Source organism: Mycetomoellerius zeteki, unplaced genomic scaffold, assembly GCF_001594055.1.
Source record: "Mycetomoellerius zeteki isolate Tzet28-1 unplaced genomic scaffold, Tzet1.0 scaffold44, whole genome shotgun sequence".
NCBI classification, from domain to species: domain Eukaryota; kingdom Metazoa; phylum Arthropoda; class Insecta; order Hymenoptera; family Formicidae; genus Mycetomoellerius; species Mycetomoellerius zeteki.
Window position 1 is genome coordinate 628 of NW_017257435.1, and position 22427 is coordinate 23054.

The 22427-nt window shown below is 31.4% G+C and overlaps 1 protein-coding gene across 1 annotated transcript in view; it reads right to left on the bottom strand.

Annotated features, from left to right (window-relative positions):
• Positions 1 to 5102: 5102 nt before the first annotated feature.
• Positions 5103 to 22427, bottom strand: part of LOC108726827 (uncharacterized) — a 65688-nt gene continuing 48363 nt past the window's right edge. The window contains 9 exon segments of the mRNA XM_018454603.1: positions 5103 to 5635; positions 6120 to 6434; positions 7024 to 7290; positions 10485 to 10727; positions 12300 to 12467; positions 16511 to 16624; positions 16948 to 17137; positions 18286 to 19773; positions 19775 to 21470. Coding sequence (XP_018310105.1) covers positions 5582 to 5635; positions 6120 to 6434; positions 7024 to 7290; positions 10485 to 10727; positions 12300 to 12467; positions 16511 to 16624; positions 16948 to 17137; positions 18286 to 19773; positions 19775 to 21470 — 4535 coding nt within the window. The 3' untranslated portion in view covers positions 5103 to 5581.

A 22427-nucleotide genomic window follows, 5' to 3' on the forward strand; every position in this document is an offset into this window, starting at 1 on the left:
GGATATGCTAATTATACGTGTAAACGTGTTTTCGTTTAAACGTATAATAGTTAATTACACGTATATTCGGAAAAACGTTTCTAATAAACGGATATACTAATTATACGTGTAAACGTATTTTCGTTTAAACGTATAATAGCGAGCCCTAATGGAAATCCTAATAAATCCAAAATAGTTCAATAATAAAATTCTTTTTTAAACATATAATGTTATTTTTGAGGTACAACTATTACATATATATTATATTACATATACACGTAATATGTGTATATATATATATATATATACACAATGTATTACATGTGCAATATTTAATATAATAGCTCTGTCTAAAAAATGACATTACATGTTTGAGATAAAATTATTACTGGAATTATATTTTGAACTTATTAGGACTCCGTACAACAGATCTAAAATAGTCCAAAATGAGTCCTGAAAAAGTTCAAAATAAGTCCAAAAAATGTCCAAAATAAATCCTGAAAATGTCCAAAATAAATCCGATAACGGATATTTTATAAACATCTGAAGTTGTGTCAAACGTACATCTTATGGACGTACATCAGACATCCAAAGGATCTTTTCTGGATCAAAAGAGGATGTCGATGTCCAAAAATGGACGTTCGTTGAACATCCATTGGACGTCGTGTGCTATCTGGGGTAATGCCAACATCAGAGTTAGAAAAATCAATCGTTATTTGTGGATTGAAAAAATCATTCGTTACTGAAAAAAAAATAACTCCTACCCGTACGGCACAGAAACTTGTAGCAATATTGCTGCAATATTTCAACGTTGCATATTGCAATGCAATGTTGCAGAGACATTAGGAAGGCTTCTTTTAGCAATATTACTTCAGCAATGTTGCAGAATTATTTTATAAATATTACAAAAAATGTCTATGCTATTACATTTATTATAAAAATGCTTGGTTAAAAAAAGCTCATTAATTATAACAATAAGAATTACGTTTATAATTTTAATTTTATATGCATAAAATATCGAACGTCATTATATATATATATTTTTGCTGCAACTATATATATATATTTAGCTGCGTTCCATTTAATTAAACATACAACGTTCGTAATAATTAGCATATTAGCCTCATGACACATGTAATAAAACCATTCTACAAGAATTTCCTATAAGAGATTGATGCGTTGTAGAACAATGTTTTATTTTGAGTATTAAGACTTGTATATCTCGCGATATACTACTTGTGTATAACCCAATAAAGTAAGGACCTGCACACATATATGGTATAACGTACAATGGACATAAATAAGATACAAGATATATAAAATATAAAGACATAAATTATAATGTCATATTTTATTTGCATCCGTTGTATTATGTTACATTTAACTCCTATTTTTAATTTTTTTTCTTTAATATATCAATTATACAGTATAAAATCTTGCAACAAATTGAAAAACAAAAAGTAAAGGACTCTTAATTCTTGAAACAATAATAAGATAAAAAAGGGCATAATAGTATGAATTAAGAGTCCTTTACTTTTTGTTTTTTGATTTATTGTAAGATTTTATACTGTACAATTGATATATTAAAGAAAAAAAATTAAAAATAGGAATTAAATGTAACATAATTTTATTCTTTATCTTTAAAATTAATATAGAATGTTAAAATCTTCCTTTAAATATTGAATTAAGTAATTCCCTTTGCAGTCATGCAATGGAAATTTGCATGATAAAGACGTTTATAATTTCGCTAAGGTTTTACTGATGTAAATTTTACAAAATAATCTATCTGAATAATAATCTATCTATATCTACAGTTATTTAGGAATTTTTGCTATATTATATAGCGATACTGTATCATATATCTTAGAATATATTTCTTTGAGTCTTATATTTAATAATTTAAATATAGAAACTAAATTAAATATCTTTTTGTAAGTGCGAAAATAATTGATCTTTAGTATAAACTGTCAATAAACTGAAGCAAACTGAAAAATCCTCAAATATAACTATATGCTGTAGTCATCCGATGAGACTACTTGGAGAGCAAGCTAGTATTAGCTAGCAAGATTGTTGCTATATTTATTATTTTAGTTTAAATCTAAGGATGTAATTAGATTTAACTATGAGAACATAAGAAAACAATACGCGTTAATAAAACTAAAACAATTGAATTGCGCAGTGCAAAAACTCACAAAGAGAGAGAACATAAACTTTGATGTATTTGTCACGCATATTAGACTCTCTCTATTGCTCTTTCTAATGTACTTCAAACGTTTATAAAAGAAATTTTCAGTGAGATTATTGAGTTAATAACGTTTTATGAAGGATATGATAATAATAAGTACTTAAGATAGAAGAACCAATTTTTATATAATAACAATTTGTAAATATTAAAATTTTTTACCAAATTTTTATAAAAGGTGTCTACATTTAAGCATAATAATAATTTTTATTTATATGTGCATAATTGTCAATTTTTTCTAGTAATAAATAAAATAATATTTTAAATCATATGATGCAAATAGCAGAAAGTCTGATTTTCCTGCAATTGTATAAAGTATTGTAACTTTATCCATAAAACTGCAATTGTACACTATCTCTAGCATGTTTTTTAGTAATAATTTTTCCTATAATATAAATCAATTTTTTAGATAAAACGTAATTAAATCCACTACGTTTATTTCATGTTTTGAGAATGCATAACGGTATAACATTTGGTATTAATACGATCATATTTGGAGAGCATATATAATTACAGTATAATATTATTTATTGAGACATTTTATTATTAAATATTCTTATACCTTATAAGGTATAAAAATTATATCAACGTCACAAACTTATTGATTGAATATAATTTTGTATATTTGGAAACGTAAGCTTATACGATTTCAAGACATAAGCTTATGATTGTAGACTTACATTTCGACTTGGCTTGGTATATACCGATAAATACTGTATACATAGAATTTCCGATATTTTTCTACATAACATTATTTGTTATAATATGATCATGGTCCAAGATACGTGTATCTTCAAAAATTGAATAAATATCTGTTATGTCCTTTAAAGATACAACGCTAGCTTATCAATTTTCCATAATCCATTGATATTGCAACATCGCATTATCGGGCGCTCTTTTACATAACTACTATTTTTATTTTCAGTCGATAATTGCAGTTATAAATCACAATACATGATCGCAGATCATTCACGCGTTGTTAGAAACTAATTAGCAATATCGAATATAACAATATCGCGATATTATTACATTCATATAATAATGAATATTATTATACTCATATAATAATGGATATTATTATACTTGTATAATAATGGATAATACAGTTATGTTAGTCATACAATTCGTAGTATGATATTTGAAAGATATAAATTGCATCTCTATAAATCTGACTTATGAGTTTCACTACACACTTGATCACGTTCAAGATTAACTGTGATGTTTTTATGTTATATTATATAAAAGATATTATTGTGTATTCTTTTTGAGAACACAGCGACTGATCATGAATACGAATGACATATCTAAACATCTATTCAATAAATTAAAAAATTGAAGCCCACGTAAAAGTATCTTTTAACATCACCAAAATCTAACAATTAAAATTAATTTCCAATATATTCAGATAAATAAAATTCACTGGACTGTTAACAAGTTGCTTAATAATTCAATTACATTCGAAAAACTAAAATCGATTCCGTCATGTCTTGCCCTAATTATTATTAGAGATTATAATCCAAACTAAACTTCCTTAGTAACTAACATAACTATATATACTAATTTTTAAATACATTTATTGTTAGTACATTGCACTTGTGGACGGACATTTGCTTCAAGTCCGTATAATTAGGCTCGCCAAACAAGAACATTGGTATTTTTCGGCCTAAAAATCGATCACTAACGGTTTTTATGTATAAATAAAATCTCTCAAGTCGATTAATCAACGCAATTGTCAAAATAATCGTTCACATTCTACATATTTACAATTATAGAGAGCGACGTACCACGGAATTGAGATATACTCTGTACAATGATAACAACAACAATAACAATAACAACAATAAAATATCTGATTTGAAAAAATAATCAGAAATCGTTCTGTCTGGATATTACTACAAAAGGAATGTTATATTACCAAATATGATTATTATATATAAACAATTACGCCTTTTACATTTAGAAGATATATGTAATATTTAATACACAACTGCAGTACTGCTCGATTTTATGTTTTCCTTATATAATTTAAAAAGTATTTTTTATTATCTGATCCAAATCCAAGTCAAAATATTTAAAATTTATACTTTTTCAATGAGAAGAACAAAATTCGAATTTTATTTCCTAAAATGACATTTTTCTTGCACGAACAACAGATTAAAAACGTAAATTAAAATTAAAATTTCTTTTTTTCGTTTCAGATGAGTTGAGATTTTTAAATTATACGTATGTGCTATTTTAAGGAGCATTTTTTTAAAACAGGGTGTGTATTTTATTATAAAATTTACGACATATATATTACGTCAAAAATATTAATAGAAATTTAAAAATTTATAAATATAATTTAAATATAAATAAATATATACGTTAAATCTTAAAATATTATATTCATTTATTTTATTTAAAAAAGATTCATAAAGTTTTTGTCTTAAAAATTCATTTCTAAACAGGAATATCCTTTTAAAATCTTAATCAAATTCTTGGATACTACTTCAAAATATGCTCAAACTTTCTGATGGCGATTCAATTGCATCACATTCATGTAAAATTAATATATAATAAAAAATGTATTAATCTCAACATTAAAATTTCAACCGAACTCGTTTCTTTTCCAATTTTGAATGTTCCATCTACATTGCGAGACACATTAAGCAAATAACATCAACGCATCTTATTATAATCTTAGGGATGTTCAAAAATAGTTGTTTAAGTTTATAGAATTTTAAAACGTTCGTTTTTTAAATATCGATTTGTAAATAATAGTAAAGTTAGATTTTATTTACTAAGTAAGCGCATTTTAATTAAGAAAGTATTATACATACGCAAATTTAGAATAGTAGCAAAAACTTCTCTTTTGGAAAAAAGAAAAAGGTCTTTGGGAATCCCTAAAATTCTATACCGACAAAACCACAAATCAGCAGTGAAATGAATTACGTCAACATCAGTAAACAAATAATCTAAGAGTCACATATCACAAATTAATTTCACGCTGTAGGTAACGTTTAGTTTTTCCAACAAATCTGCATATATTATCTCACATATCATTACGTAACATTCAGCATTCTAACAAAATACACATCCACCCTGTTTTATATTTATTTCATGATCACCATTTTATCTGTCAATTTCGACAAAGTTTCTTTTTTCTTCTTCAAGATATTAGAATATCTTCTTAAATTAAACATTTGGCAACTTCGTAGTTTATTTTCTTCAGTCAGCAGCCTACTCATCCATCCGTACAAAAACCGTTTTGGATAAAGATTCCTTCCGATTTCACGTACATTCTATTGTCTATTTTGGTTCGCTAACCAAATAGCTCTCGTCAACTGACGTCCGTTTTCGCAAATCTTCAGAATTTCTGCTTCACGTTGATTCCAACACACCGCCGGCGAGTTTTGTCGCGTACAAGTTTAATGCCTTTAAAAAATACAAATCTATTTTAGACTACCCACATATAATTGTGATAACTTCACATTCTTAAATCTGATTATACATAAATTAATCTATCTTCTGATATAATTTTATTTCAGATAAATCGTGCAGTTATAACTTGGATTTATGAATTTGTAACCGATATTATTTTGGTTTTTACCAAACTCTTAGCATATAAGTTCATAAACTTATAACAGTTTATAAACCAAATAGCGCAAACATTTTCCTATTTCTTTATACAATTATATTTTTTCTTAGTTTCATTTATAACTGGAACGTTTATATTCTATCCAACTTTTATGTAAAAACTCTAATTTTATTTATTCTTTTGTAAATGTCATATTTTATACTTTTGACGTAAAATAAGCTATCAAATAAACTATTAATTCATGTAGTTAAATTAATTTTGAGGAAGATAAGCGTCCTGTTTTAACGTCCTCGTGTAGCGATTGATAGAATCGATTATCACCTTGTATATGAAAGCATATTGCTCCTTGGTTTGAACTGCGCCAGCCCGATCTCTCCTGATAGTGTAAACGACTCTCGGCACATCCACGGTCCTCGTAATTTCATATTGTCTAATTCCTAGGTCGAGGGCTATTAACGTGCCAGTGCGTCCTGTGCCAGGACTACAATGGACCACGATGGGTCCGGGGCCACCTCTCTGGAGTGCTCTCGCTTCGAGGAGCACCGCTATTAGGCCTGTACCGTCTGATTGGACGCCACTCACTGGCCATAGGTACCAGATGTGGAATACCTCTCGGAATGTATTGTTCTCCAGGTTCTGCAAAAACAAAAAAATAATTAATTGCTTGCGCTTGATGGAAGGTCGCCACGAAGCCATTAAATATTTTAACCGCTACAATTATTGCTACAGATATTGTTAAAGCTATATTTGGATGCTATTTCTACAGAAGAGATCTCTAGTTTATTATACTTCGACTTTCACAAAGAATGTTATTTTATAGCCAATATTTAATTAATTAGTCTTAGAAGCAAATCAATAATAAAATAACTGAGAAAATATTACTAATTTTACAAAATTATACGCGTTAATAATGAACTTTTACAAGACAAGAAACCTAAAGTACATTGAAAGAATGTCTCATTTTGAAGCAAGAAATAAAATATTATAATAAATTTTACTCAGAGAGAGAGAAAGAGAGAGAGAGAGAGAGAGAGAGAGAGAGATTCTCTGAGTAAAATTTATTATAATATTTTATTCCTTGCTTCAAAATGAGAATTCTTGCTTCAAAATGAGATATTTTCGGTGAGATTTTAAAAACAAATCTTTTACCTTTTTTTTTAAATTAGGTCCAAAATTAAGCTCCAAATATATAGTTTTGTTATGTACAATTAGGAATATTGTTTACCTTCAGGTGAAGTGTAGAGATAGCATACTTCTCCTTGGTTTCTCGCTTTTTCAGAGTGACTTGGAAATCACCGTAAAGTCGATGACAGTCTGTTATCTCCGAAGGTGGAATGTATTCCGTACACTTTTCCACTTCGTTCTCAACGAGATCGGTCAGCATGATAATCACTTTGGACTGCTGCTCCCAAATCATTCGCCAAAAGTCGGTAACGGTCGACTCTATTGGCGCTTGGCACGCGATATAATACTTTGTGGCATTTTTAGGTCCCTGAAAAATTAGCGAGCGTTTTTAAATCACATCCAAATTGAGATTCTATACGGAAGGAACAATTATATTGAAATATTTAAAAATTTAGTTAAATACAAATTTGAAAATAACTTTATTGGACTATCAAAATGAAATGTAAAAAATTTTAATAATTCAGCAGAATTATTTTTGGATACCTAGCTAAATTTTTAGATACTTTAGCAAAATAGTTCTTTCGTGCATACAAATAATGCATACAATAATTTCTAAATATTTTCTAACAATGAAACTAAATACTACTGTTTGTATCAAATATTAAGTGTCAGCCTCTTCATCAATGTTATATCAGGAAATAAGAAAATGTGAAATATTAAATTTATTTTTTACTTAAATTATTAATATTAATATATAAAATACGTTACACATAAAATATTATCAATTAAAATATAAAATATTTTTTATCTACTAAATTTTGTTCAAAAATATAACATGTATGGAAATATTATAGAAATGTAATTTATCTCATATTATTTATCTTATCATTTTAAATTGAAATTCATTTCTTCATTAATTATTGCTACGATTAATCTAACATTGCAGGGTATATTCGTGGAAAGTTTTAATTAATAATATTATAAACACGGCTGGTATAAAGTTTTGTTTCTTTAACAAATTTACTTTAATATTTTTTCTATTTATAAATAATTATCAAGTATGACTAATCGCGTGTGCTCTATTCAGACGCGCAATCGTATTTTCAGAATATTGTGCGATCTTATCGAGAATTGAGCGAAATTAATTACACGTCAGACTGCGTTCCATCGACCACATTCGGCGCGCATTAATTGATCGTGTACGCTCTGTAATTGCAAGACGTATGTTATATACAAGGTAGAAACGTTACGAATGCTAGCTCGATTCGCGATATGAAGCAATCCGAAGGCGGAAGCGATACCGCTGTATACGCTTATCGATCGATCGATTCGTTCCTAATGGAAGTCTCGCTCGTTGCCGTCGAATCCCCTGTAAAAGCATCTTAAAGCGTACGAGATAAATGGGATCGCTGTACCCTTAGGGTGCCAGGCACCACAGGACACTTAGAAAAGGAAAAAAACGTGATTCTTGCGTGTTTATTTTTTCTGAACTTTTTTCTGGACTTTCATTTCTTAAACGAGAAAAATTTCATAAGCGATAAATTGAAAATTGCTCAATCGCGGCGTACATCAAGTTTATTGGATAAAATTGTCACGTAAATTGTTGCAACACCATACTCGTAATATATTCGCGACATCTACTTGCAATTTATGCAACAAAAGAAATTCTGTATGCGCAAGTTTTCCTTCCAGTATTACTATTACTACAGATTGTTTTTATAAAAGTACTATTTGTGCGCTAAACAATCACGATGAGTTTTGGGCATTGCTAAAATAGATTTAATCAATACAAATGTATGAAATAGTCATGAAATCCAAAAATCAATAAATATCTCAAATATAAAATAAAACATTACACTTTTGAACCGAAAATATATTGCTGAAAGGTAAATAAACAAATTTTAGAAAAGCAACCTCTAGCACCAAATCTATAGTATATATAGTATATATATAGTATATATTAAAAAATAATTTCACTTTCTTATTTTAAGACAATATTATCAAAAGTATTGAAGCCACTTTTTAACAATCTATCAATATGTATTGTGGGTGTATAGAATTGATTTTATCTATCTATCTGTACATACACTGTGGATAAATAGAATTCTGTCGTATTATAGGTCGCCCAAAATGAATTCCGTGAAGTTTTCAATTGTGAATTGTGTCAGTATCTTTTACTTCGTTATGTATTATATAATATATTTCATTATATATTTTTAATGATGAGAAATCAGGATGTATATAAAAATCTTCGTTTTATAATTTCATCAATTTCTTTATAGATTCTGTTCGAATATATACTATCAGAAAAATTAATATGCATAACGTGAATTATAGATTTTCAGTACAAGCAGTGTATATCCAAATACGGTCAAAGATGCATATGGTTTTTCAGAGGCTTCTGCATGAAAAGAATTTTGCTGAAGTACCTAAAAATTTAACTAGATATAGATCTGAAAATAATTTTGTTAGACAGCAAAATAATTATGTGGGAAATTCAAGCATGATGAGCAATGCTGCAAAAAGTTTTGAGGGTCTTTCTAATATTTAGTTTTTGATTGCTCTCCAATTTTATTGATGGGTCATTATTTTCAAATTTGTATCTAATTAAATTTTCAGATATTTCAGCAAAATATTTTCAAAATCAAACATCAAAATAGTAATGTCCTTTCCGTGATTCCTTTAAAATGCGCGAGAAACGCACATATATTTCAGGACGAACGTATTCCAGGTAACCTTACGCTCGCAAGATAATTAGCCTTTGTATCTCTTTAACCCCATTTTGTGAAACTATTAAGGCTATGAAAGACAAACTATATTTATATTCCACAGACAATTCCTAACACTTCCGCGTCGAAGTTCTCAGCTTACGCGATACAATGTACTCACTTTCCCGGCGATGCGTATTATGCAATATTTCTTTCCCACGGCACTGCGAAAACGCTTTGCTACACTTTAACACTATATAGCATTCTCTGTATGACGTGGCTGACGTAATCTGATCTCGCATATAAACACCTTATTATCCTAATGACATAGATAATCATGCAATTCTCCCATGGTCTATGTAAAATCGAGACGAGCATAAGTTAAAATAAATCGTTATTTATTTTTCATTCGCTACTCGCTATTGATTCGGAAATTAATTAATTCGTATTAGACCTTATCTACAATGGTCTGTGTCGCAGGTCGCAAGCTTGCTATGACAGCTGATCTGATGCTTCAATATTAAAATTGAGCGTCAATTTTATAATAATATTGACGCATCAGATTAGCTGTCACAGCAAACTTGCGACCTGCAACACAATTTATGCAACTATTGTAGATGAATCCTCAACACAGAAACATGGATTCACAATTAGAATTCCAGGACATAGCTGTAAATCACGCTCGAATTTGAGCGCGAGTTATGGCTTCATGTTTCGTCGTAAATGTCGGGGAAGAATAAAATCTTCAACAGCAATGACGCGTGTGCAGCAACAAAAACGTCCTTTGTGAATCACGTGATATGTGGCGAGAGATATGCCTGCAAAATCAGCTCGAACAAAACGTCTCACTTACCCGCACGTAACTAGCATTAATGTATTCGGTTAAGGAGTCATTGTTCAGTCTCTGTAACGGCACCCTCGTCTCCGGAAGCGGAATCACGTTCGCATATCTATTCTTCACCTCCGCACCTGAGGGCAGCTCGTCTGTCTTTGCCGAAACCTGGGGTATGCCCGCGAACTCCTCCTTGATTGCGTTAACGTCGTTACAGAAAGATGAAAGCCCGGCGAAATTGAGAGGATGGGAGGGAATGACGCTCTGAAATAAGAGAATACCTTTGCTAGAAAGCTTTACTCTTAGCTTCGTGGAAAGAGAGACCGTCGCCTCATTTCCTTTGATCGAGCGCTATCATGGGAAATTACTCGATATCGATTAAAAAATATTTCGAATATGCTAATTTTCTGAAATTAATTAAATAGAAAAGTATATATTAAGTAGATAGATTTGATCTTGAGTTATAAAGCAACTTTAACCAAAATACATTTTATAATATTTCTGATATACTAACTTTTTCAAATTTAATTAAGTAGAAAGATACATATTAAGTAGAAAAATTTGATCTTGAAATATGAAACAACTTTAAATGTAGCAAATCAAAAAGTATGTATTAACAAATTTAAAATACATCAAAAGAACTAGGAAAGAACATGGACAATAGGAGTCAAACGTGGAAGACGTTGCGTAAATAATACGACTATAAAGCGTAGAACTTCTTTATTTTTAATTTCAGCGCGTTTATTTAAAACATAAAGAAGTTTTACGCGCTTTATAGTCGTATTACGCAACATCTTCCGCGTTTGACTCCTATTGCCCATATTCTTTTCTAGTTCTTTTGATTTATAAGGAGTCTTGTTAGTTTGATTTGTTATACGGATTTAAAATACTTTTTTAAATTTTAATAACCATATATATTATATTAAATATTAATACAATTTCTTTCCTTTTTGTAATAATTTTATTTATAATTAAACTTATAATATCAACATCAAGAAGTTATTTTCGGGAGACATATCAATTAAATTCCTTGCGAAATTAATTGGTTAAAAGCTAATTATTACCAATGTCTATAAATGCTTTCAAGATAATAGTCAATCAGTACATTTTAATAAAACAAAGTACATGTTGTCCACATAAAATTAAATCTGTGTTCCAGAATATAGTTTACAAAAAAAATTTACGCAAGATTGCTATATTTAATAATAGCAGAATTCTAGCAAGAATCTAAGTCAACTAATGGCAATCTAATAGCAAAAATCAAACAAAGCAACATAGTTAACTTACTATGATGTGTCGATCCAATCAATTAAACCAAATTATTAATACATTGCTAGCATTTTACTATTTGGACACAGATATTATTGCTGTCTTTTACCTGAATAATCAATTTAGATCTATACATTCGTAACACGTAACAGCTATAAAGAAAAAAAAATTACTGCTTTAAAATAATAGAAAGTATAACCATGTATGTATAATCATGTATTAATAAAAAAAATGCATTGTTAGAACAAATAAATCGTTTCTTAATAAATATGTCACATTATGTTATTAAAATGATAAAATAATGTCTATTAAAGAAAAAATTATCGTGACATTATTAATTAGCTCGTTGAAATTTTTCATAAGTAAATATTTTTAAATTAATTTACATGACGTACAAACTCTTAACGTAACTAAAATAGGTATATATATAGATCGAAATATTTTTTATATAATACATTTTATAATTATTGATTAGACAAAAGATTAAATTCCTATAAATAGCACAATAAAAATTGAAACAGTCTTGAAAGGGATGGGAAGGTTCATGATTAATGTAATCAAACTTACCGAATCTTCAAAAGTCGGATTGCCGTAACTTCTCTTGGAGGATCTTACCGCACCTTTGCGTCTTACGCTATTGTACGCCGAAACGCTATCGAGGCTGTAGGCGTCCAAGGATACTGGCCGGCACCGTTCTCCGTAATTGAATCTCGTTTGCCTCTTTCTCATTATGAACTGCAAGTAGTTACAGCTAAGGTTTAGCAGCCGTTATGTTCGACAAAATGAAAAACAAAAGCTGAAGTAGCAATCTTCTACTATTTGCAAATTTGCAACTCTGCTCTGTAACTCGTCTACAAATACTCACGATATCCCGAAATGCGGTGACGGTTAATTTAGTAGCCATGCATTGAATCACAAACTGCAGTTCGCCAGCGTGCAAAATATATTTACAAACGATAATAATAACGGTATATACCGCGGACTATAATCTTCGATTTAAGGCTTCTGTTTACTCGCCAATACTCAGAGTGTGATGTCAGAAGCGAGAAAACTCAATAAGAGTTCTTGCATGTTATATTTGAATAGAAATACCTTTCAATTAAACAATCAATAGAATAGACTTATAAAATATATCAAAAAAATTATCTTCTTATTTTTGGAAAAAATTAAATCGTATTTAATTTTTCGTTTTAATTATATAATATTATTAAATTATATTTATTAATTTGACAATTTATCATAGTTTATATTGAACATGCTCATTTCATTCTTAGTGTGTGCATAATTCGTTTCTAAATATATGGTTATTTATTTTAATTAATGAAACAAAAGGAATTTTTGATATATTTTGCAAGCGCATGGTTCTATCGATTACAAGTATCTATTGTTTTATTAAAACATATTTCGATATTAAAATATTGCAAGAATTTTTATTATGTATTTTCTCATTTCTGACGTCACAAGTTGAGTGACGCATAATAGTAGATAATGAGTGGACAGGAGCCTTAAACAAATCAGTATACTGGAGAAATGTACAATTACGTGTGTTTTTTATTTAACTCTTAACAAAAGATGATTATAATAAGAAAATTAACTATCAGTTAGATCAATTGATGCAAATGTTACGTCATTCCCTTTCTTTTTCTAACTGTAATTTAATAAGAGTAAAAAAGTAAGACTCAATTTTCAACACATTTAATAAGATTATAATGATTGTCAGCATATGTCAAATACAACGATCAATTATAATTGTAAATCATGCATTCTGATAAGTCCCTTTCATTGCAATTAAGCAACGACACCTGTATTACCAATTACGCCACATGACCGACATATCTGAAAAGAGATTGAGGAAATCTCACGACGGTCAGCGAAATGGTATAATGTATTTGAAACACACGTAGCAGACGGGCCATTTCAACATCGTTATTCGCATGCATTCGCATGCACAAAGACACGGCAAGAAACACGGCGCAGCGACGCTGATGAAGTGTGGAACGCCGTTTGCTAGTCAATCTAATCAGGCATTCAAGGTTGGACAACCGTGTGTGCGAATGACATTTCATTTCTTCCGGCAAGAAGACGCGACGCCAATTTTCTTATCGTTAATTATATGTTGCTGTAAATATACGCTTCGTGGTATTTCCTCACATGACTGTGCGTTCGATAAGAGTATTTCAAAATAAACCGCATCGATTTTAATGCCGTAATTTAATATCACATTATCGTCATTATTCATATTCCGTATATACAGGGTGTATCTGAAATAACGTACATTAATCATACAGTGCTATTCCTAATAAAAAACTGAGTCGAAAAGTCCTCTACCATTTTGCAATTTTCACAATAGTTAACAAGATATTAATTATTGAAAATCGCTGAATATTGGTTTTCAATAATTTTTTACTCAAATATTATTAACTTTACAGAAAAACTACAACAGATAAAAATCATTTATTTTCTTTTCATAAAACTCTAAGAATTTTTTCAGAATTTTTTATCAACTTTTTAGTATTGCATTTTTTTTATTTTTACCAACATGAGGAAATACGGTATTAAAAAATTCTGAAAAAATTCTGAAAAAATTCTCATAACTTTATGAGAAGAAAATAAACAATTTTTATTTCCAGCAGTTTTTCTATAAAGTTGATAGTACTTGAGTAAAAAATTATTGAAAATCAATATTCACACACAGCGATATTTAGCAATTAATATCTTGTTAACTATTGCGAAAACTGCAAAATACTAAAGGACTTTTCGACTCAGTTTTTTATTAGGAATAGCACTGTATGATTAACTTACGCCAGAGAGTGTTGTTCTTGTGCGTTCACATTAATATATTTAAATGCATATAATATATCAAAATTATAAGTTTTTTAAAAATGCATTTCATTTTTTTCGCAACATTAAACACGTTTTTCATGCTAAACTTGTATTTAATGAAGTTATTAAATCTACTCATTAAGAAAGATTGCATTTATAACGACGAGAGCACATTTTCGAAAATAGAATAATACTGTTGCATTTCCTAACACCGCGCAGTAGATAGTTCTCTTTTTCTTTTATGTTAATTGATTTGTTAAGTCTCGTTAGTTCAAATTCCACCCGATGTTATATAATTGTATTATACATTCATTAAAATTAATTGCTGTGCAAGTACGATATTAATGTTACTGAAGACTGGAGAAAACGTTACGCTGTAGACAACGGATCTAAATGTAGCGACGCTATTGTCGAAATAATAGTAGAACATATTCCGGCATTAAAGTTATATAATGTAATAAGAAATATTAATGTAACCATTATTTTTCGCGATTAACGATGTTGTTAACATCTAAAAGAATTAAATTTTGTTCTATTAATGCTTACAGAAATAAAATATCTTTTACACAAGTATAATATAATCTGTAAATCTCTTGATTTCTTGTGAAACAATCAACTTGCATTCGGTGTAAGTTGCATATGCATGCATATTATTATAAATGTTATAACCGCGACTAAAAAAAGAACTATAATAAGCTGTCGTTATTGTAAAAGTAAAAAAAAGACTAGTTCGTGCCACGAAGCATTACTCATGCATCGCGCATTATCTTCATCATTCCGCGCGACGGAGAAGAGAACATCGTCTCTTTCACCTCCCAAGTGAAAACATACACAGACATGTTATCATGAGTGTATTACGTACACTGGAAGAGAATTATGAGTGTGGACAGATGGACGGACGAATGGACGGTGACGAACCGACACGCGGAACGTAAACCTTCCGTGAACAGAGGTTTATCGCCATGCAAGCGCGACTTATTGTTAGTAGCAGGCTACCGTCAGTGAGCAGAGATTTTCGCGGACCTGCGCAGCTGTCATCTTGAAATATTAGTATTTCCTGCTTCGATTTCTCAGTGCTGCGTGATGCGTGAGAAGAGCACGGCATAAAAACGCATGCGACATACATTTGCAATTGAAAAAAGAACCAAGACAGGAGAGGACTTGAGGAAGAACACTCAAGCGAGAAAATTCTCGCAATCATGTTGCTTCGTCAAAAGAAATCCAGTCGACACCAACTAAAAGCAACATAACATCAGGGTTTGGAAAATTATTTCATAAAAGTAATTTGTTACCGTTATTGATTTAAAAAAAACTCGTTACTGCTATCATTATTTAAAAACTAACGAGTTGTTACAATTTCCGTTACCTTTTTAAATTAAATTTTGATGATCTTTCTGTAAAATGGCATCCAATGATCAATATTGCTAATTGATCAGTTCAACATGAGATTTATGATATGATTATTATGGTAAAAAGAACTCGCTTATGTGCACGTACCATACTCTCTAAATTCTTTAAAGTGAAATCTTACTGTAAAGAGTGAAAATTGAGTCACTCTAAAAAAAAAAAGCTCAATTTTTCATCTTTAAGAGAGAGATTTCACTCATTAGAATGAGATTTACTCTAAAAATTTTAGAGAGTACACACACACACACACACACACACACACACACACACGTTATACATGTACAAAATAATGGTTGTATTCGTTTTCCAATTACATTGTTGAATGCGAAATTATAATATGGATGTTATGTTATTTTTAATTGAGGTCGACTGAGAAATTGAATTAATCTTACATGCCGAACAATTTCTACGCTGCGTCTTTCATTTTGCGTGTATGTATAAACACGAAAAGACTATTCAAGCATTAATTTCCCTTATAAATTAAATATAATGTATATATATATATATATCTGGAGTTGCTAAATATTTGTAGTTATAAAAACGCTTACCAGAAGGCCAGCTAATAGAAGCAAGCAAATAAAGGCCACAGAGGAGACCACAACGACCGCTATTGCGTTTCCAGAGTCCGTTTCCGATACGGGAATTAGGAGAATCTTATGTATCTGGAAAGAATGAATGACCTAAGAAAATTTAATATAGAGATACTTTTTCGATTAATGTTACTGATTATAATATCAGCTACTTTGATACGGCATCGATCGATTAATAGAGAAAGCTAACGGAGAAGGAGCGCTTCATACAAACATTTTCAATGATGATCGAAAATTACTCGCGAGTGATGAATGATTTTAAGTTAATAATCGGGGAGATTACATTTTCACGAGACGTGCCGAAGCAAGAGTTATAATGGACTATGGACTTTTGCTGACGTTCGACAGCCAGTGTTTTAATCCGCGCCCGATCTTCTCCGCCGTTTTCAACTTACTCTCACTGGGAAGTTGGGAGACACCTTGTATAAACTTGGTAGAATCTTCGTCATGGCGGCGTCAAACTTGCCGTCCTCATCGATAACGTAAATCAGGATAGAGATTAGAGAACCGTCTATGGGTGTCGGTGACACGTTCTGCTCCTGGCAAGGGTTTTGATGAATCATAATTTGTTTTGGCTGTACGGGCCTGCAAAACAAAATGTTCCACACTTTATAATATGACAAGTGCATTTTTAACCAAATCTCATTCATATTTTTCAAACCTTTGTTGATAATGATATAGGTAAATAAAGCTTGAATATTTTTGCGAAAAAAAGACTGACATTTTATATTAATCTATACTTTTTCATATTCTCTATAAATTCACATAGTTTTGAAAAACTTTGTACTAATTTATTATTATTTATCAATATTATTATACTGTTATACATGGATTATCTATTCAAGCACAAGGTTTATTTATATTTTAATTTATTCCTAATGTACAAAGATATATAAAAATACATATATATATTTATATATATCGATTGCAAAGATTTAAATATATAAACATGAAAAATATTTATATATTATATGTATATAATATATTTACAAAATAATATAATAAATAATAAATAATAGCTAAATATATGACAATCTTGCGCATGCTATGACAATCTGAAACGCAAGATTGTCATATAGGAAACACCCGTGGAAGCCTCAAGAATATTAATAGCTAAATATGTAATAACTTTGATCAATAAGATTTTGATAACATTGATAAAACCTATATTTTGTGCTTCTCTATTGACTCTGTTTTTCTGTGTTCTGATATTAAAAAAGTTGTAGAACGTCATTTTTGCAATCAAAAGGACTTGTTTTTTGAAAATGTAAATACGGCGAATTCTTCTTGTATAAATGCATTAAATAAATTTTATGTATGTAGTTGTTATAAAATCACAAAGTAAATCGCTTATAGAAGGAAATACATGTATAGCTCATACATGTATTTCGATTATCAATTTGGAAATCGAGATAAAAATTGATTTTCTTTATGCTGTATACGTTGTTATATATTTCTTCTTACATAGTTAAAAGGAAAATAAAGGAAAACTTTAAATTCATCTCTCAATGTAAAAGTGATTAAAAGAAAATAATAACGTTCCAATAAATCATTCAATAACAAAAAAATTATACTCGCTAAAGAGTTTTTATTGATATTTTTATATTCAACGAGCAAAAACAATTAACAATCACTTTATTTGGTTCATAAAAAAGTGTTCAGTTAGTATATTCATACATCCAACTCTAAACAATATTCACAATTGGAATAAAAAAATTTTGCAAATCACTCACTTGTTCAGTCCATCCCTGAGGAAATCCGCGAGCATTTTCCTTACATCAGACAACCGAGGACAGACCTCGTGTAAGGTACCTTCGATGATTATTTTAACTAATAACGTGATTTCGTCCGGCGACGGAGTTTGAATATTTTCCGTTATCTCTTCCTCGGGAGATTCCGTGAAACTCATTGTACTCCAGAATATTATTGGCTCCAAAGTACTCGTAGCCGAAGGGCCCTTTGTGATGTTCATCGTCCCGACGCTCGTATTCGGTGGAAGTTTCGTCGCGCCTGAGGCGGACGTCTCGGTGATGTTCGCATCAAAACTTGAATCCTTAGATTTTAAAGGATCCTCGGTAACGCCGGAGGCTCTCGTGGCATTGCCGGTAGCGGCGCTGGTGAAATCGATAACGCTTATAGTAACTTCGTTCATCTCCGTTCGATTATTTTGACTCTCAGTAGTAGTTTGAGTAATTGTGGGATCTCTGATAGTTTCGTTGTGGTGCATATCCGATACTTGATCCGTCGTTGGAGTTCCGTCTTCGGTCGTCACAGGAAGTTCGGTAAATTCGTCCGGTTTCATCGCAGTAATCACGTTCTCTGTCGAATTGTCCGTCGTGGATGAATTTTGAATTGTCGTTGTCCTGTAAGGTATCGTTTGTTCCTCGAAGGTTTGCCCTTCGATACTCTTCTCGGTCGCGTTACTTCCCGAAGAGATCGCTTCCGTAAGACTAACAAACTCGAATTCGATGGACGTAGTCGTCGGAATTGGGGATTCGTCGGGATTTAAAGTGACAAAAGGAGGAGATTCAGTGGTGTGATTAACACTCGAAGAAGGTCGCAACGTGACGTTCGTTTTTGGTGCAGATTCCGTAGAATTCTCAAGGAGCATTGTGGCGATAGTATTGACTTCCACTGCCGTCATCGAAGTTTTGAACTTATTCGCTTCTGTCGTCGCATTTTTGTCCAAAGGAATGACACTCGTGGATTCAGTAACGACAAAAGTTGAACGAATCATCATAGCTTCTTCCGGTTCCATCTGAACATCGGTATTCAGAGACGCCATCTTAGATGTATGTGTTTCCGTGGAACGCAACGTTGACGATTCCGTCGTTCCGCTGAAACGTGATTTCACTTCTTTGCCATCCGAAGTCAGGCTCACTTCCGTTATTCCATTTCCAGTCACGTCGTAGCCTTCGTCTCTGCCTACAATCACTTTCTCCTCCTCTTTCACACCTGACGTGTCATTTTCGTTTGATTTCGAATGTTTCATTTCCGTGGCTTTTGCGCTGCCGTTAAATCCTTCCGGAAAAGTTTCGTTCATTGGTTCAACTTTAGTCGAAACACTCGAGATTGCCGTCACTGGCATCAAAGAGGAAAGATTCTTTGTCGTAGAATTCGTGGACTCGTTTTTCTTGTTCGGCTTGTGTTGTTGGATGCTATTCTCGATCACAACCGAAGGTTCTGTGACAACAAGCTTCTTCTCGGATTCGCCTCTTCCAATCACCGTCTTCCTTTTTCAATTTCAAATTGGCCTCTGTTATTGGCCTCTGGAATGATCCTTTGCTAGATTTTAGGTACGGATAAGGTTTTTGATCAATTTTTTCCGTGCTGCTTTGCAAGCTCTGAGTGATCAATGTTTCTCCATCAGTCCTCATTGAGGCTATAGTTTTCACCTCGTTATTCGGAAACTTGTTAGCTCCGGAAAATCCGATAGTTCTGCCTTGCGGAACTAAACTAGAAGTGGTTTCTGGGACGGATGACGTACGTTCTTCAAGTCGCACGCTTTGAGTTGTTTCGGGCAACTTCACCTGACTCTCAGGATCCCCTATTGATTTCCATTCTTCCACACTATTTATCCTCTTAGTAGTTGTATTAGAAATGGAGAAGTTTACAGTTTGTTCAGGACTATTTTCATCTCTCGAGTTAGTCTCCCCTTTCTTCTTAACGTAAGCTCCTTCCTGATTACTCAGTTCATTAATGTGAGAATCATTCTTCGTAGTATCGTTCGTAGCCATAATCCTCAGTACCGACCGCTCGGTCACGTTCTTAATTATCTCCACTTCTTCCTTCGGATTGCCTTTCTTACGCGATTCATTCGCATCAATCGAACGATTTCCCGGACTGGTTTTGAAATCTTTTTCCGTCACAGTTTTATAAAAATTATTAAAGTTCACATGAGTGTCATTAATTAATGAAACGCTTTCTTCGTGTTCCTTCTCATCGGTCTTCTCGAGATCGAACGCTTCGGATGCTGTCGTTCCTAGATCGTTCACACTTTTTTTAAATTCTAAGGACTTTTCACCGTGAATCGTGGTTGATTCCCGATCATGATCCTCTACTTCCTCCTTTAAGTCAGTCAAAATTGTATTTTTGTCTTTTCTCGAAACGACTTCCTTATGATCAAGTTTTATCATTTTGTCTTTCTTTTCGTCGGATCTAACAGCGTCGTCAAATATCGATTTCGAGGTTGTCGAAAGGAAATTTGCGATGGACTTGAAGGTCGGTACATCTTGTTTGTCCACAGTTACGTTATTCTTCTCTTCATACTTGACGAAAGACTCCTTCCTTACCTCTTTAGAATCTGATATCTCCATGTTTGCGATCAATTTCTCGTTGACAATGTTTTCTTTTGAATTTGGAGATATAGTCTTGGTCGTATCAGATATTTTTTCATGGTTGAAGGATTCTTGAAGAGAGACATTCTCTAGGTTTTTATTGTCCTGCTTCGAATCATTGAAAGCTGGTTTCGCGGTCACCACAGTCAGTTCGTTCTTCCGGGAAAGTCTGAGAAGATCTTCGGAGACGACTTTCGTACTGGTGCTTTTCCCGGAGCTTTCAACAACAATTTCTCCGTACCTCGGTTTCCTGCCCCCATCCAATGATGAATTTTCAGATTCGTTTGTTTTTCCCGCGTTTGAATTCGCGTGTATCGATACATCTTTTTTTTCATTTTGATTTGCACTATCGATGATACTCTCGTGTGATCTATTTTCCGCATCATGAGTTTTCCGATTCGTCAATTTGGTATCTCTTCCATCGTTTTCAAACGATTGATTTTGATGGATCGAGAAGACTTTTGTTAGAATCGTTGTAGATCCTTGGGGAGTCGACGCTTTTTGGGAATCAGATTTCTCTGATGCAACCGGCGCTTCCGTAACTTCCGCCACCGCATTGTCTAAGAGTAGCAGCAAGGTGCCTGAAATAGCAAAGTTCAATTTTATAACTTTATATCAATGCTCATCTTCTCTTTAGAAGGTATAATGATCACTTTATTTTTATAATTATTTTCTACTTCAAATATATATAGAGTACCCGATAAATACAAAAATTTGTAATTGAGCTCTAAATTGTATTTATTCAAAATTTTCACATAAAAAAAATGTAATCATACATTCATTCAAAATTTTGGATTTTCCAAAAATATTTATTCACAAAAAAACTGAATATTTAACGAGTATATTCAAACAAACAAAATATATTCATTCAAAATATATTCATTCATATTCATTCAAACAAAATATAAACTGAAAAAGAATTTCAGTAATTCCAATAATAATGATTCGGAAAGGGTTGAAGGAACTCCTTGGTTTCTAATTCCTTATACAAATAAAACACATCGAATGATTTTTTAAGAATTTGCAAAAAAGAAAACTTAAGACTAGCGTTCTATAGTATTATAACTATAAATTGAGTAGATTCATTAAGGTCCAGAAGGATGTTCTTCCCAAAAATCAAAATAAAAATGTAATATACAAAATAACTTGTAAAGACTGTGATGCTTCGTACGTAGGACAAACGGGTAGAAAATTGATCTCTAGAATTACCGAACATCGGAATCATATCAATTGGAATACGAATTCACAGTCTGTCATCACGAATCACAGGATGGAATGGAATCATGACTTTGATTGGGAGAATATTCAAATTCTGGATCATGAGAGAATATTAAATAAACGACTAATTTCTGAAAAAGCGCACATTCTTATGCAAAAAAATGGATTGAATTTGCGTTCTGACAGGGAAGATTTACATCATACATATACGACGATGTTATGTGAACTGACTAATTAATTTATAGCTAAAAGGTTTTTTATTTTTCACATCTTTGACACACATAATTCATGACTAATATGTAGCGAATAGTATAAGTTAG